Source organism: Pelobates fuscus, chromosome 3 (genome assembly GCF_036172605.1).
Source record: "Pelobates fuscus isolate aPelFus1 chromosome 3, aPelFus1.pri, whole genome shotgun sequence".
NCBI classification, from domain to species: Eukaryota; Metazoa; Chordata; class Amphibia; order Anura; family Pelobatidae; genus Pelobates; species Pelobates fuscus.
In genome coordinates, this window is record NC_086319.1 from 163,945,882 (window position 1) to 163,959,600 (window position 13,719).

The 13,719-nt window shown below is 44.1% G+C and overlaps 1 protein-coding gene across 1 annotated transcript in view; it reads left to right on the plus strand.

Annotated features, from left to right (window-relative positions):
* Positions 1-6,301: 6,301 nt before the first annotated feature.
* TRIM24 (tripartite motif containing 24) overlaps positions 6,302-13,719 on the plus strand; it is a 117,387-nt gene continuing 109,969 nt past the window's right edge. The window contains exon 1 of the mRNA XM_063447619.1: positions 6,302-6,777. Coding sequence (XP_063303689.1) covers positions 6,426-6,777 — 352 coding nt within the window. The 5' untranslated portion in view covers positions 6,302-6,425. The remainder of the gene's footprint in view (positions 6,778-13,719) is intronic.

Genomic DNA, 13,719 nt, shown 5'->3' on the forward strand with positions numbered 1-13,719 from the left:
TGGGCATGAGTGGTTAAAAACGCATACTTAGAGTCCGTATAGATATTTACTCTTAAACCTTCAGCCAATTGTAACGCTCGTGTTAGTGCTATTAATTCTGCCTTTTGTGCTGATGTTCCTTTCGCCAGTGGCCGAGCTTCTATCACCTTGTCTATTGTTGTCACTGCATATCCTGCATAGCGGATCCCTTCTTTCACATAACTACTGCCGTCGGTGTAATATTGAACATCGGGGTTCTGGATGGGAAAATCACGAAGATCTGGTCTACTTGAGAATACTTCATCCATTACTTCCAAACAATCATGTTGACTTTCAGTAGGTTGTGGCAAAAGGGTAGCTGGATTTAAGGTGTTTACAGTCTCTAAATGCACTCTTGGGTTTTCACACAACATTGCTTGATACTTGGTCATACGGCTATTACTAAACCAATGATTTCCTTTGTAATCCAACAACGTCTGTACTGCATGTGGGACTCGTACATAAAGTTCTTGACCCAGAGTGAGTTTATCGGCTTCAGCTACTAGCAGGGCGGCTGCAGCTACGGCTCTTAGACAAGGTGGAAGTCCGCTGGCCACTGCATCCAGTTGCTTAGACATGTAGGCAACAGGTCTTTGCCATGATCCCAAGTACTGTGTCAATACTCCCACAGCCATTCTTCTTTGCTCGTGTACATATAAGTAGAATGGTCGTGTGTGATCAGGTAGACCTAATGCTGGGGCACTCATCAAAGCCTTCTTCACATCTTCAAATGCCGTTTGCTGTTCTTGGGTCCATAAGAAGGGGTCGTGCTCTGTACCTTTGATAGCTGCGTACAGAGGTTTTGCTAGTATCGCATAACTGGGAATCCATATCCTACAGAAGCCTGCTGCCCCCAAGAATTCTCGCACTTGTCTTCTATTCTTGGGTATTGGTATTTGGCAGACAGCTTCTTTTCTCTCTGGCCCCATAATTCTTTGACCTTCAGAGATATGGAATCCTAGATACTTGACAGTTGGCAAACACAACTGAGCCTTCTTTCTAGACACCTTGTATCCTGCCTTCCAGAGAATGTGTAGTAGATCGTGCGTTGCTTGCTGACAGATTTCTTTTGTAACTGCTGCTATCAACAAGTCATCTACATATTGTAACAATACACACTCTCCTGGGATGGACTCGAAATCCAATAGATCTTGACTTAGGGCTGAACCAAATAGGGTAGGTGAATTTTTAAACCCTTGGGGCAGTCTTGTCCAAGTCATTTGGCGTTTTGAGCCCGTTACAGCGTTCTCCCATTGGAAAGCGAAAATACATTGACTTTCTGCGGCAATTCGGAGGCAAAAGAAGGCATCTTTGAGATCTAAGACTGTGAAGTAAGTAGCCCCGCCCGGAATTAAAGCAAGCAGGTTATATGGATTGGGTACAACTGGATGTATGCTAACAACCGCATCATTGACTGCTCTTAAGTCCTGCACAGGTCGATACTCATCTGTGCCGGGCTTTTGAACAGGCAGCAATGGGGTGTTCCAGGGGGAAGTACAGAATTTTAGGATACCATACCGTATGAACTTATCCAGATAGGATTGGATGTTCTTCTTAGCCTTCTGCGGAATGTGATATTGTCTTAGGCTCACTGGATAAACCCCATGTTTCAGTTCAATTTTTATTGGTGGAATATTGCGGGCCAGTCCTGGTGGGTTGTTCTCTGCCCAAACTCCTGGTATGTTAAACAATGTCTCATCACTCCTAGGGTTTTGGCTAGTCAACACTGTATAAAGTCGCCACTCTTCTTCCTTTGGTACGGATAAAGTCATAATACCTGAAGGTCCATTAAACTTTAAAGATGTTGTTCCATCTGGTAGGAACGTAATCTGCGCTTGTAATTTGGATAGCATATCACGTCCCAGCAATTGGACTGGACATTCAGGCATATAAAGGAATTGGTGTTTTACTACGTGGCCTCCCAATGTACAGAGTCGACTTTTAAGAACCGGTCTTTCAGCACTTCTTCCAGTTGCTCCTATCACAGTAATAGTCCTTCCAGATGGAGGAGCAACTAGATTAGTCACCACTGAATGTTCAGCACCAGTGTCGATCATGAACGCACTCCTTTTCCCCCCTATTGATACATCGACCATAGGCTCCGCTCGACCAAGGGGGATGGAGCCCGGTCGGTATCAATAGTCCTCCATGACCGTGTCAGCCAATCCTACAAAGTCCCTACCTTCTCTATCGCGAGACCTTTGCGCTGCTGGAATATACCTGTCTTCCCTAACACTTCCTCTGTTCCCATTACTCCCTCTATAACCATTACTCCCTCCGGGACCTCCTCTACCTCTCGCTCTGCCTCTAAAGTTTCCGTAGCCTGCCCTGGGTTGGTCTCTCTCGTACTGCTCTCTTTGCGGACATTCGTTCCTCCAATGCCCTTCTTCCTTGCAATACGCACACTGATCCCTACTCAAAGGCTCCCTACTCCATCTATTATTGCCTCTATCTGGGCCCCGTTTATCTACGCCTGCGATCGCTACCGCTAGCATATCAGCCTTTTTACGCATCTTGCGCTCCTCCTCTTTCTTGCTTTCTGTTTCCCTATTCATATAGACCTTATTAGCTACCTCCATTAGTTGGGAGATTGACATACCTGCAAACCCTTCTAACTTTTGTAGCTTGCGCTTAATATCTCCGTAAGCTTGGCTGACAAAGGCGGAGTTAACCATTCGGGAATTGTCTGCGTCTTCCGGATTAAAGGGGGTGTACAAGCGGTACGCCTCCAATAATCGGTCATAAAAGACACTGGGCGCTTCATCGCTTTTCTGGATCACCTCAACTGTCTTCGACATGTTAATGGCTTTCTTTCCTCCGGCTTTCATGCCAGCAATTATAGCGTCTCTATAGGCTCTGAGTTGAACCATATCAGCACCATTTACGTTCCAATCGGGATCAGTGTTGGGATAATGTGTTGCGGCCCATGCTGCTGGATTAGCTTGGTTCAAAGCACGGGCTCTATCCTCTAATGCTTTAATGGCTGCTTGATTTATTCTTGTCCTTTCCTCATTGTTAAATAAAGTCATTAATAACTGCTGGCAATCAGCCCATGTCGGATTATGTGTCTGTACTATTGAGGTGAACAGATCAGTCATGGCTTGTGGTTTCTCAGTATACGAGGAATTATGGGTCTTCCAGTTTAAAAGGTCGGTAGTGGTGAAAGGGACATATACGAAGACAGGGTCAGCGTGTGCCATTTGACCTGCGGCATCGATATAAGCTGACCCGGGATTTAAGCGAAGAGGCATCTGATAGTGCTTTAATTGTTGGGCACCAGTCAACTGTCGGGTTTGGATGGGGCTACGTAGGGAAGCGTCAGTCATGGGTTCCGGTCGGGGAGATATAGGGTATGGGGATGTGGGAGGTTGGTTTTGGGAAAAGGTAGTGAATAGAACACTTCGGGCCGAGCTAGATGAAGCTTGACCGGAAGTCTGAAGTGGCGCCAAATCAGGATATTCGTTTCTAATGGGGGTGGGTTCTGGTTCCGGAAGGGGAGATTTAGTACGAGGGGGGGTGGATCCTGTACTGGAGGAGGAAGCGGAAGTGGATGAGGGTAATGAGGGAAGGGTTACAGGACTTCCTGTATTTGCGTCACTTCCTCTTACCGGAAAGTAAGGGGGCGGCAAAGGGATCTCGGACTCAGGGGGCGTGTCCAAAATGGGCCTAACACCAGCCCTAGTGGACGAACAAGTCCTAGCTACCATGAGGCGACACTGTTCCTCGTGGCATGTCCGGAGCCATTTTGGCGAGTCATTTACGGCCTGTCTCCAACAATCAATATAAGGAAACTGGCCGTAAAGTTCAGGCCTACCTGATACAGCCACGTGTAAGCGCTGTACCAGAGTTGGATCCAAACTGCCACGTGGCGGCCATGCCGCAACCAAAGTAGGCCACTCCCTAGTGCACAAAGTGACCAAACGTACAGGGGACATCTTAACCCCAAAATCACAAACTTTGAATTCCTTTTTAAAATTCTTAACCATACATCCTAAGGGATCCGGAATCGTTGACTGCGACGCGCCCATATTTAACAGTGGAACGTCGTCGACAACGATTACTATACACGCGTACTATTCAACAGTCACACCCGTTTCCTCTGGCAACAGCACCACGTGGTATGGTTACCAAGTGAAACGTACACAATAACAATAAACACTCAGGGAATTCCCGTACACACACAGCTGCTACACCAGTCACTATATAATCAATATTATGCCCTTTGGCGTAACTACACAGTCACCCACGCTATAATTCTCTATATACGAATTACCCGTCTATAACACACCCCAGTAACATCGTCTTTTACAAATAGCGGTTACAGTACGGTTAGCATAGGTCAAAGCACAAGTTAAGGTCACAATACAATTATTAGTGGTTATGGTGTTAAACATGCAATGGACGACAATGATTAGTACTTATTATATAATGTCAGTAAATATACAGGGTTATGGTACCGTGCACTATAATACAGCAACACACTATTAACACTCTCGCTAGACGGCTGAGCTCGCGCTATCTAACAAGATATACACTTTACTAAAACAATCGTTAACACATTTACAATTCCCAACTAAACTATTGGCCAGTACCTTGAATGGACTACCTAAAACTATATACACCCGTTTTGGTTAGCCACACTGCCCAATCACCACATATATAGCGAGCTAGAGAACCGAATTTACACAGACGCCTCTTAGTCGCACTATACAACGAGCTAGAGAACCGAATTTACACAGGCGCCTCTTAGTCGTACTATCAAAAGTCTAGTGGGTTCCAAATTTACACGCCTTCCCACTTAGCCCAGATAGGATGAGAACTAGCGAACCGAATTTACACAGGCGCCGCTTAGTCTCCCGGTCCCTCCGACCTAGCGAACGTAATATACACCCTAGAACGCTAGTCTAGACAAGACACCGGTGTCCGGCTAGGGCTATTTACACCAGGACCCCGCCTGACTAACCAAATCAAACGGTCTGACTAAAGAGCGTTCGATCGAGCGGTGCGCCTTCGCTCCTTCCCTCCGACAGAGGGGGCAGATACAGATTCAAAAACCCCTTTGAGCCTACCGCACAATCGGTATACCCCTAGCGGGTCCTGCCGTCTAAAACAGCAGTTATCTTACCTCCTCGTTCCTGAACCTGAGTTCACACTCATCGACGGGGACACCCCAGCACTTCTCACGTAGAGGCCGATGATCTCCTGGACAACAGACCAGTGGCGCCGAGACGAAGGGAGGTCCACGCAGAAGTTCAGGGGTGCAGCCGTAGAGAACGTGGGCAAAGATAGACCGTCTCACGCCTCTGCCTCTCAGCTACCGTTGAACGATGAGCTTCCCGGCCAATGCACCAAATGATACCGGAGAAACTGACGGAAGCCAAGCACAGAGAGATGGACACAGGTTTCTTCAGGAAGGAAGAGATTCTTTATTGGATCACCGATCGGGACTCAGAGGGACTAGCGTCACCAAAATACAGCAAAGTCTGAGTACTGAATACATAGAGTACATTCCTTATATAGCACTGTAGCTCCTCCCACAATTAACTACACCCACACATACCCTTAACCTATTTAATGAATAGAGTCTAAACTCATCCATCCGGTCTAACCACGTGGCTCATCTGATACAAAGGAGAGGGACGCGTAATTCCAGTTCTTACATTCCTGCACCTGGTCAGTACAGTGATGACAGTATCTTAGCTACGTGTAATTAACCAACTGATACTACAAACACATATACATACATATGCCTTGTGGCAATCTTAGCCTGCTAAACTTGTATTTTACTGGAATTACATCACAATATGGGTCTATGCAAGTTCTAGCACTATAAACTGCCTAAGATCTGGTGCTGAATTCTTTGTTCTTGTAACAAGGAACCCTCCTCCTCCTGCATGACATCTCCCTGTACCCACTGACAAAGCCTCAGCAATCTATTTGTATTCCTACAGTACCAGCTGTAAATATTCATGACCTGCAAACAAAGCCACGCCCACTCTTATTAAATATTCATGAGCTCACTGGTGTTGTTTGCTAGAGAGGGGCGTGTCTTCTATAAGTCATTGGCGGGGAAAGGAAACGAGAAAAAAAATAGCATCCTTTCTTATTTTCAGCGAGGGAAGCTTTGGACGGGTCCACTTCTCCAGCTACTGAGGGGGGGATAAGTGGGCGGGGTTATGCTTGTCTAGGAATCGGATGGAATTCTTTTTTTTTTTTCCAGGAGCTTCCCCTGTGCCACTACAGGGAGAGATTGGTTTAGGCCAGTAGGGGGCGTGGTGAAATTGAGTACTCAGTCTACGTCCGGTGGCCAGGGCTGTCGGATGTCAGGAGAGCAGCTTTCTTGGCAGCCCGCTATAGCGGAGAGATAGTGCGAAGGGGGAGCTTAGGAAACTCCGAGGATTACAGCGATGGAGGGGGGAGCAGAGAAAGAGCCAGCGGCCTTCCCCCAGCCTTTACCTCCACCACCTCCGCTACCACCACCGCCGCCGCCCCCCCTGCAGCCCTGCTCCAGCGCGGAGAATGAGGCGGAGAGCCGACAGGGCTCGGAGGAGAGGAGCGGGGAGAGGGCCGCACTCAACCTGCTGGAGACCTGCGGGGTGTGCCGGCAGAACATCCAGAGCCGGAGCCCCCGCCTGCTGCCCTGCCTGCACTCCCTGTGTCTGCGCTGCCTGCCCCCACCGGAGAGATACCTCAGCATGCCCGCCGGGCCCCCCCAGCACAGCGCCCCGGGGCCCCCGCCCAACCCCGGCACCGTGCAGGGTGAGTGCTCCGTCTGCTGCTCAGCGTGTGCCCACATAGCTGGGCTCCCAGAAACCCCCTCCCCTCCATCTCAAACTAGTCCTCCTTAACCCGGGCTGGATAAAGATAACTCTGGAATAGCTCCTCCCTCCTCTCCCATCCTCCAACTGCTCCCGGGTACCTTAACCCTCACTGCCCATACTGCAGATGTACCTTTATTTTACTTTTTGTATTAATTTCTCTCTATGCCCCCCCCTTCCCCCATGCTTTATCCTTAACCCACTTCTGCCCTCGAGTCTCCAACTGCCCAGAGCTACCCTGTGGTCCCTCTGCCCTCCAGACCCAGATGCCCTTTCTGCCCTCCAATCTCCAAATGCTCTAACTATCCCCAGGCCCTGTGTGCCCTCCAGTATGTATAGCTGTCCAGTTATCCTTTGGTGGTTCTTGTCCTCCAGACTCAGATTGCCCAGGTGCCCTTTATACCCTCTTGTCTATACCCTCTTGTCTCCAACTGTCCACAGTATTATTAGGCTCTTTGTGGCCTCCAGTCTCCCAAATGCCCAGTTTTTTTTTTCTTCCCAATTTAAACTTTATGTCCCTTGCTAATTGTGCTAGAAGCACTTCCATTGCAATATCTGTATTATCACTTGGTACTGCAATATCTAAAATAACATGAGTGATGGCTCACTGTCCAGTGTGTATATAGGGGAAAAACTGAGCAGTACCTTCTCCTTCCATAGGGATAGACTGAACTTTATATTACTGATTGTTGGGTGCAAAAAATAGCTTCATTTTCTTAATATATATGTATTGGTCTATATAGGGACAGTGTGGTCTGGTTGTGATTAACTTTTTTTTTTTTTTTTTTTTTTAATTGATTGAACTGATTGAAGGTATAGATGTGAGTGCACCTGGCTTTCTCTAGTGACTGCTTGGATGCATGCGCTTACTTGTTAGAATATACGTTGTGAACATTATTACTCTGTTATGCATGTAATTGCACTGTGTGTGTGTGTGTGTGTGTATATATATATATATATATATATATATATATATATATATATTCAATAAGTATCTATCTTGTAATGAAATGCATTATTCACCTCCTATGAAACTTTGTGTATGCTAATAAGTTGCAGTAAATAAGATGAAGTTAAAAGTTGCACTGTATACCCTTCCTATAATGCAACAATGAGTTTTGTTCTTAAAATTGTCACGGAAGCAACCATGCCACAGCCCGCTGGAGAGGCATAACAGCTAGGCTGTGGGCCTGGTCACAGACTTTAAAATGATATATAGGATATGGGGGTACATTGTGTTGATGTTATGTAAAATGTTGAGCTAGATGAAAGCTAATGTGTTAATTGTATTATGTAAAAGTTATTGTGTTCTGTGTCCAGCAGGAAATTAAGTTATCATGTCTTGGCCCAATTGTGTCCCATACACCAAAACATATGACAAATGAGTTGGTTTATAATTAAACCAGACTTCCAGGCCACTTATGTGTGACTTCTCACACCTTACAGAGTAGCTCTGCTGGGGTCCCAGCTTCAAAGAGGAATTTAGGTTTTAAGCTCTGACCTCCCATACAATCAAATTAACCCCTATCGAAATTGACAATACCACCTCGACCAGGCAGCCAGTTCATATATGCACGAACATAACTTTCGTTTTACCAAACCAATCTGAGTGCTTTTGGATATGTTGTGCGCTCAGATTTTGTGGGGTTCTTATACTGTTGTAATGTATTTTTGTGATATCTAAATATTGTATGTGAGTTTTCCAATATGAGCGATAATTGTGTTAGCTGAATTGGAGCTTAATTATCTCTCAAACACAATGACTTGTGGGAAGGAAACCACTGTGATTTTGTATTGGAAACCCTATGCTAGGGCCTAATAAAGTTCAGAACGCTGCTTTTTCCCAATACGACTGGTTATATTGGGAATACTTTCACTATATTCAGCACATCGGGAATTAGGACTAGTGGAGGATTGAAGGAATAATGGTAATAGACTCTCAAACCCGTGACACTAATATTTTGAATTTAATCTTTATAAGCTTTGGTTTTAATGTCAGAAATGCGTATATATATTTTGCATTGTTGGAAGAGTACCTGGATATTGTATATAACAACGTGTGTGTGTATTTTTCTGTTATTTTGTTCACGCATTCGTTGAATGCTTTTATATTGTAGTATGCTTGAAAATAGTAATTTCTTGCAGATATTTTAATCTCACCCTCAGTGACCAATGCAGTGGCTGTCAGCCTCTATGGATATGAATTATATTGTGTACCCACAATGCTTTGCAGTGGCAGCAGCTGCCATTTTGGGCATATCTTTTGATATGTCATTTTTTTTATTTTATTTTTCTTGCCAGCTTTTTAAGGAACGTAAGCATTTTATTTTTTTAAAATAATGGAAAAACAGTGTAACACTACTGATATTTAAAAAAAAAAAAACAAAAAAAAAAAACTGGTACTTTCTCACTGACTATATAAAGACGTTGCTTTAATATGTCCCATAATTACTTCAGGAAAATAGTTTGAACTGATAATTTTACATAATTTAGATTAAAAAAAAAAATGGGTACCACCAACTCCTTACTTGTGCATAGTAGTCAAAGGAGCACCACAAGCACCATTACCACTACTTTAGTGTAGTGGATATGGTTCAAGAAATGTCCTGCTCTTGACCCTTGGTAAATAGATCAAAGACAACTTTAGTACCACAGAGTGCCTGCAGCCATATCCCCAATGTCCTGATTTCTCCTGCAGGAGAATTTTGCTAGTTGTATAGAGCTCGGATGCTATGTGCAGGACCATGCCCATTGACCAAGAGCATTGGAGTGCTCCAACCATAATATTACAAAATTCTTTTGCTGAATTTGAAGGTTTCAGTAACGAATCCATACAGCAGGGAAAACGCCACCCATCTTGACCAACGGTTTCCTCGGTTTTCTTCCAAAAATATGTCCAACTTCATAGTTTCAGAACCGTTGGATCACACCTCGGTAATCCCATTATTTCTGTTTTTACTGATTTGCCGTGTAGCTACCGGCTTTCAGAAGGGGGGAAAAATAAATCTTAAAGTTCCAAAAATGTCCTATTCTGACAAATTTGAAATCTGGCCACACAGCATACCAATAAACCTTAACGTAATTGAAATTAATTTGAACTGTTTAAACCCCCTACCCCCCCCCCCCACAAGTCTGTGTTCCAGTGCTGAATCCTGCTTCCACCCTGTTCTTCCTTTTTCTCAAAATCTTTAAACCGGAATACTGTTGCAGAATTGGGCAGTGGCATTGCTGATTGGCTGAGAGCAATGCCGTTTTGTATTTTTGTTTAAAAATGTTTGCCTGTTTAACAAAATAAGTCAACTGATGCATGTCCCCTTTTTAAATAGGTTTATTGATGTGAATCAACTTTTGTAGACTAGTGACTTTCACAATTTTAGCATGAAAACAACTTTGTTTTCCTGGCGCTATAGTTTCCATTTAAGTCCCTCCCAAAACCCAACTCTGTGTCCAAACATAAACCCCGCGTGTTCTATCAGCCAGACTGCAACAACAAATCTTTGAATGAATTGGAGTAACACTTGAAAGCGGCACTGTAACTCGTCTGGGGACTTTGCCCAATTCGCAAATTCCCCCGATGGTGACATCTCTGCTTGCGGTCCAGTGACCGAGGGGATAGGTAAAGGTGAGGTTACTTACCTGAACCTGTCGCTTAAATCTTGGTCGCGCTACTCCTCTTGACCTTATGTCACTGAGCATTGCACTTCCATAGACACAGCTAATTACCTGCAGCCATCCCTAATGACAGCTGCAGGTCATGACACATGGGCTCCAGGATAAATAGTCCCTACTTTGTCTCTGTATATCTTACATGGGTTGGGATTTCAGTGACGTATCAACAGTCATAATGAGTATTTTATAAAGACTATATTTTTATGAAATACTCACTTTTAATATGGGGGGACAGTGCTACTTTAATTCTATGACTAAGAGCATCAGCTATGATATGCTAATGCAAAATGGATCTTTTACTTAAGTGACATCTGTGAGGCTAGATCATGGAATGGAGTCAAAGAACTCTATGTCTTCACAGTTTGATATCTTGCTGTATCTATCAAAGACAGTGTTTTTTTTTTTTTGGTTTTTTTTTTTTTTGGTTTTTTTGTCCTTTGAACATATCCTGTGGTATCTGGCACCAAGACACTAGCAGCAGATCTGTTAAGTCCTGCTTGTTTTGAAGTTGGGCCTCCACATATTGGATTTGTTTTTCAAACTCATCCCACAGGTGCTCAATCTGAACACCATTGCTATAAAAGAGTGTATGTGGTTTGCAGCAATCTGTAGGGGGATATTACATGTCAAAGTAACGTCCACATGAATGGCAGGATCCCAGTAGTACATTGCCCAGAGCATAACACTGCCTTCCTCTGGCCTGCCTTCTTCCCATAGTGTATTTTGCTGCCAACTCTTGCCCAGCTAAACAACGCATGTGCACCCAGCCACCCACCTGATCTGAAAGTGATTCATCAGACCAGGCAAACTGCTTCCATGGTCCAGGGTTGACGTGTCCCTACTAACGGTACTTTTGGCTGTTGACTGGAGTCATCATGGGCACACTTACTCTGGTGCACTGTGTGTTCTGACACTTTTCTATCGCTGCCAGCATTTTTAGCAGCTTGAGCTGCTGTAGCTCTCTTGGGTAATTGACCCAGACAGGCTAGCGTTCGCTTCTTACATACAGCAATGAGTCTTACTGTCACAGCTCCAAAAAGGCGCAATTTGAAAACCCTCCTTGAAAAGTCCCCTCTTCACGCAGCTCTTGGCTGACATGGAATTACAAAACTATATAGCCACGCCCCCAAACATGATGAAAGTGATAAAATCATGCGTAATGATGCCCACACACCTATTGGCGTCACAAGGTCAATTCTGACCAATCTTTGCTCTTAAACAAAAAAATAAATTCTCAATTTTCTTTTTGCGCTTTCCATTTATTGGAAATCATAACGATTTATCTTGCCTTTCTTTTTGGCATTTTGAGCTTTTTCTTGACCTTTTTCTGATATCCTTTGATATATTGGCTTGTCTATTCATTGTCTTTCTGTATCCCTGACCTCGACTTGGCTCTGACCATTCTTTAAAGGATCACTATAGGGTCAGGAACACAAACATGTATTCCTGACCCTGTAGGGTTAAAACCACCATCTTGCCCCCTGGGCTCCTCATGCCTCCCTAAATATAGCAAAATCTTACTGTATTCAAGCCTGAAGCTGTAGATATACATGCTGTTTGCCTCAGAAAAACAAGCTGTCTGCTGACCTCAGAAGTGGTAGCCTGTTCCAATCACAATGCTTCCCCATAGGATTGGAGACTGACAAAGAGGCAGATCAGGGGCAGAGCCAGTATGATTCAAACACAGCCTTGGCAAATCTGTTTCTATGTTTCAATCAGCATCTTCTCATAGAGAAGAATTGATTCAATGAATCTCTGAGGAAAGTTCAGTGTCTGCATGCAGATCGAGGAGATACTGAATGTTTGGATGCATTTTAGGCAGCCATGACCCAGGAAGGATCTCTATCAGCCATCTAAGGAGTGGCCAGTGAAGTAATCACTAGGCTGTAATGTAAACACTGCATTTTCTCTAAAAAGACTGTGTTTACAGCAAAAAGCCTGAAGGTAATGATTCTACTCTCCAGAACAAATTCAATAAGCTGTAGTTGTTCTGGTGACTATAGTGTTGCTTTAAGTCTGGTTACTCAAATGCCCGGTAATACATATATTTCTAAGCAGCGTACATAATCACATACACTGCATGTTGGGTCATTGTATATCCTGACACTTGACCCCCATGACCCTGATGCTGGTTCATCTGCTTTCCTTTCATGCCTCACTTTTGGTAGGTACCAACCACTGCATACGGGAACACCCCACAAGACTTACACTGAAGTGACTGTTCACTTATCCAATATCACACCTCTTGACATGTGCAATTGTAATGACATAATCCATATTATTCACTTTACTGGTCAGTGATTTTGTTGCTGAATTGTGTGTGTATATACATAAATCGCAAATGTCTTAGATGTACCCCAGAGTCAGTATAAGCATCTTCTCTCCCAGCCTGCTCAGCTCAAGTGTTTGGTATGTGAAAAGCACTCTGAATAAAGCTATCAATAATGTGGTGCTGATCCTTTTGATTGTGTTGCACATGTGAACTCTTGAACGACCGATTACTTCAACCCATTATTTTAAAGATTACGTTTGCATTCCTCTACCATATTGGCTAATTTTCTCTGCTTGATATGCTGGTTTGTCACTTGTCTCTCTGGGCACCTTGGCTAATATTATGGGGCTGCGGTAGACCAGAACATCACTGACTTTTGTTCTCTTTATTTGACCAGTGCATTAGGCCTTTCTCTGGTTGAGGTTGATGATTATTTGATGGCATAAGAACAAAGTCTTCAGAAGAACAAAGTCCAGCTAGCCAAAGTCTGCATCTGTGATCATTGCTGTCCATGTCGGGAGGAAGAAAGCAAAGTCTTCTCCCCAATCCCCACTTGCAAGGATGGAACCAGGCCACTGGGAACAAAGACCTACACTTTGTGATAAGGGGCACATATATGTACATAGGATATCTCTTTAGGCTGTGGTTTATACAATTTGGGATTCAGCATAGGAACTAGTTGTTGTGTAGGCAAAAAAACTAAAATGCTAGACTTAAAGGAACACCACAGTCATCAAAACAACTTTAGCTTTTAAGTTGTCTTTTGGTGTATAGCTTATGCAACTGCAGCCCCACTGCTCAATTCTCTGCCATTATTATATTATGAGTTATGTCACTTTATTTATGCAGCCCTAGTCACACCTCTCTGCATGGGACGCCTAAACACTTCTTGTAAAGAGAGATCAAATGCTTATGCCTTATTGCAGTGTGTTTAACAAGAAT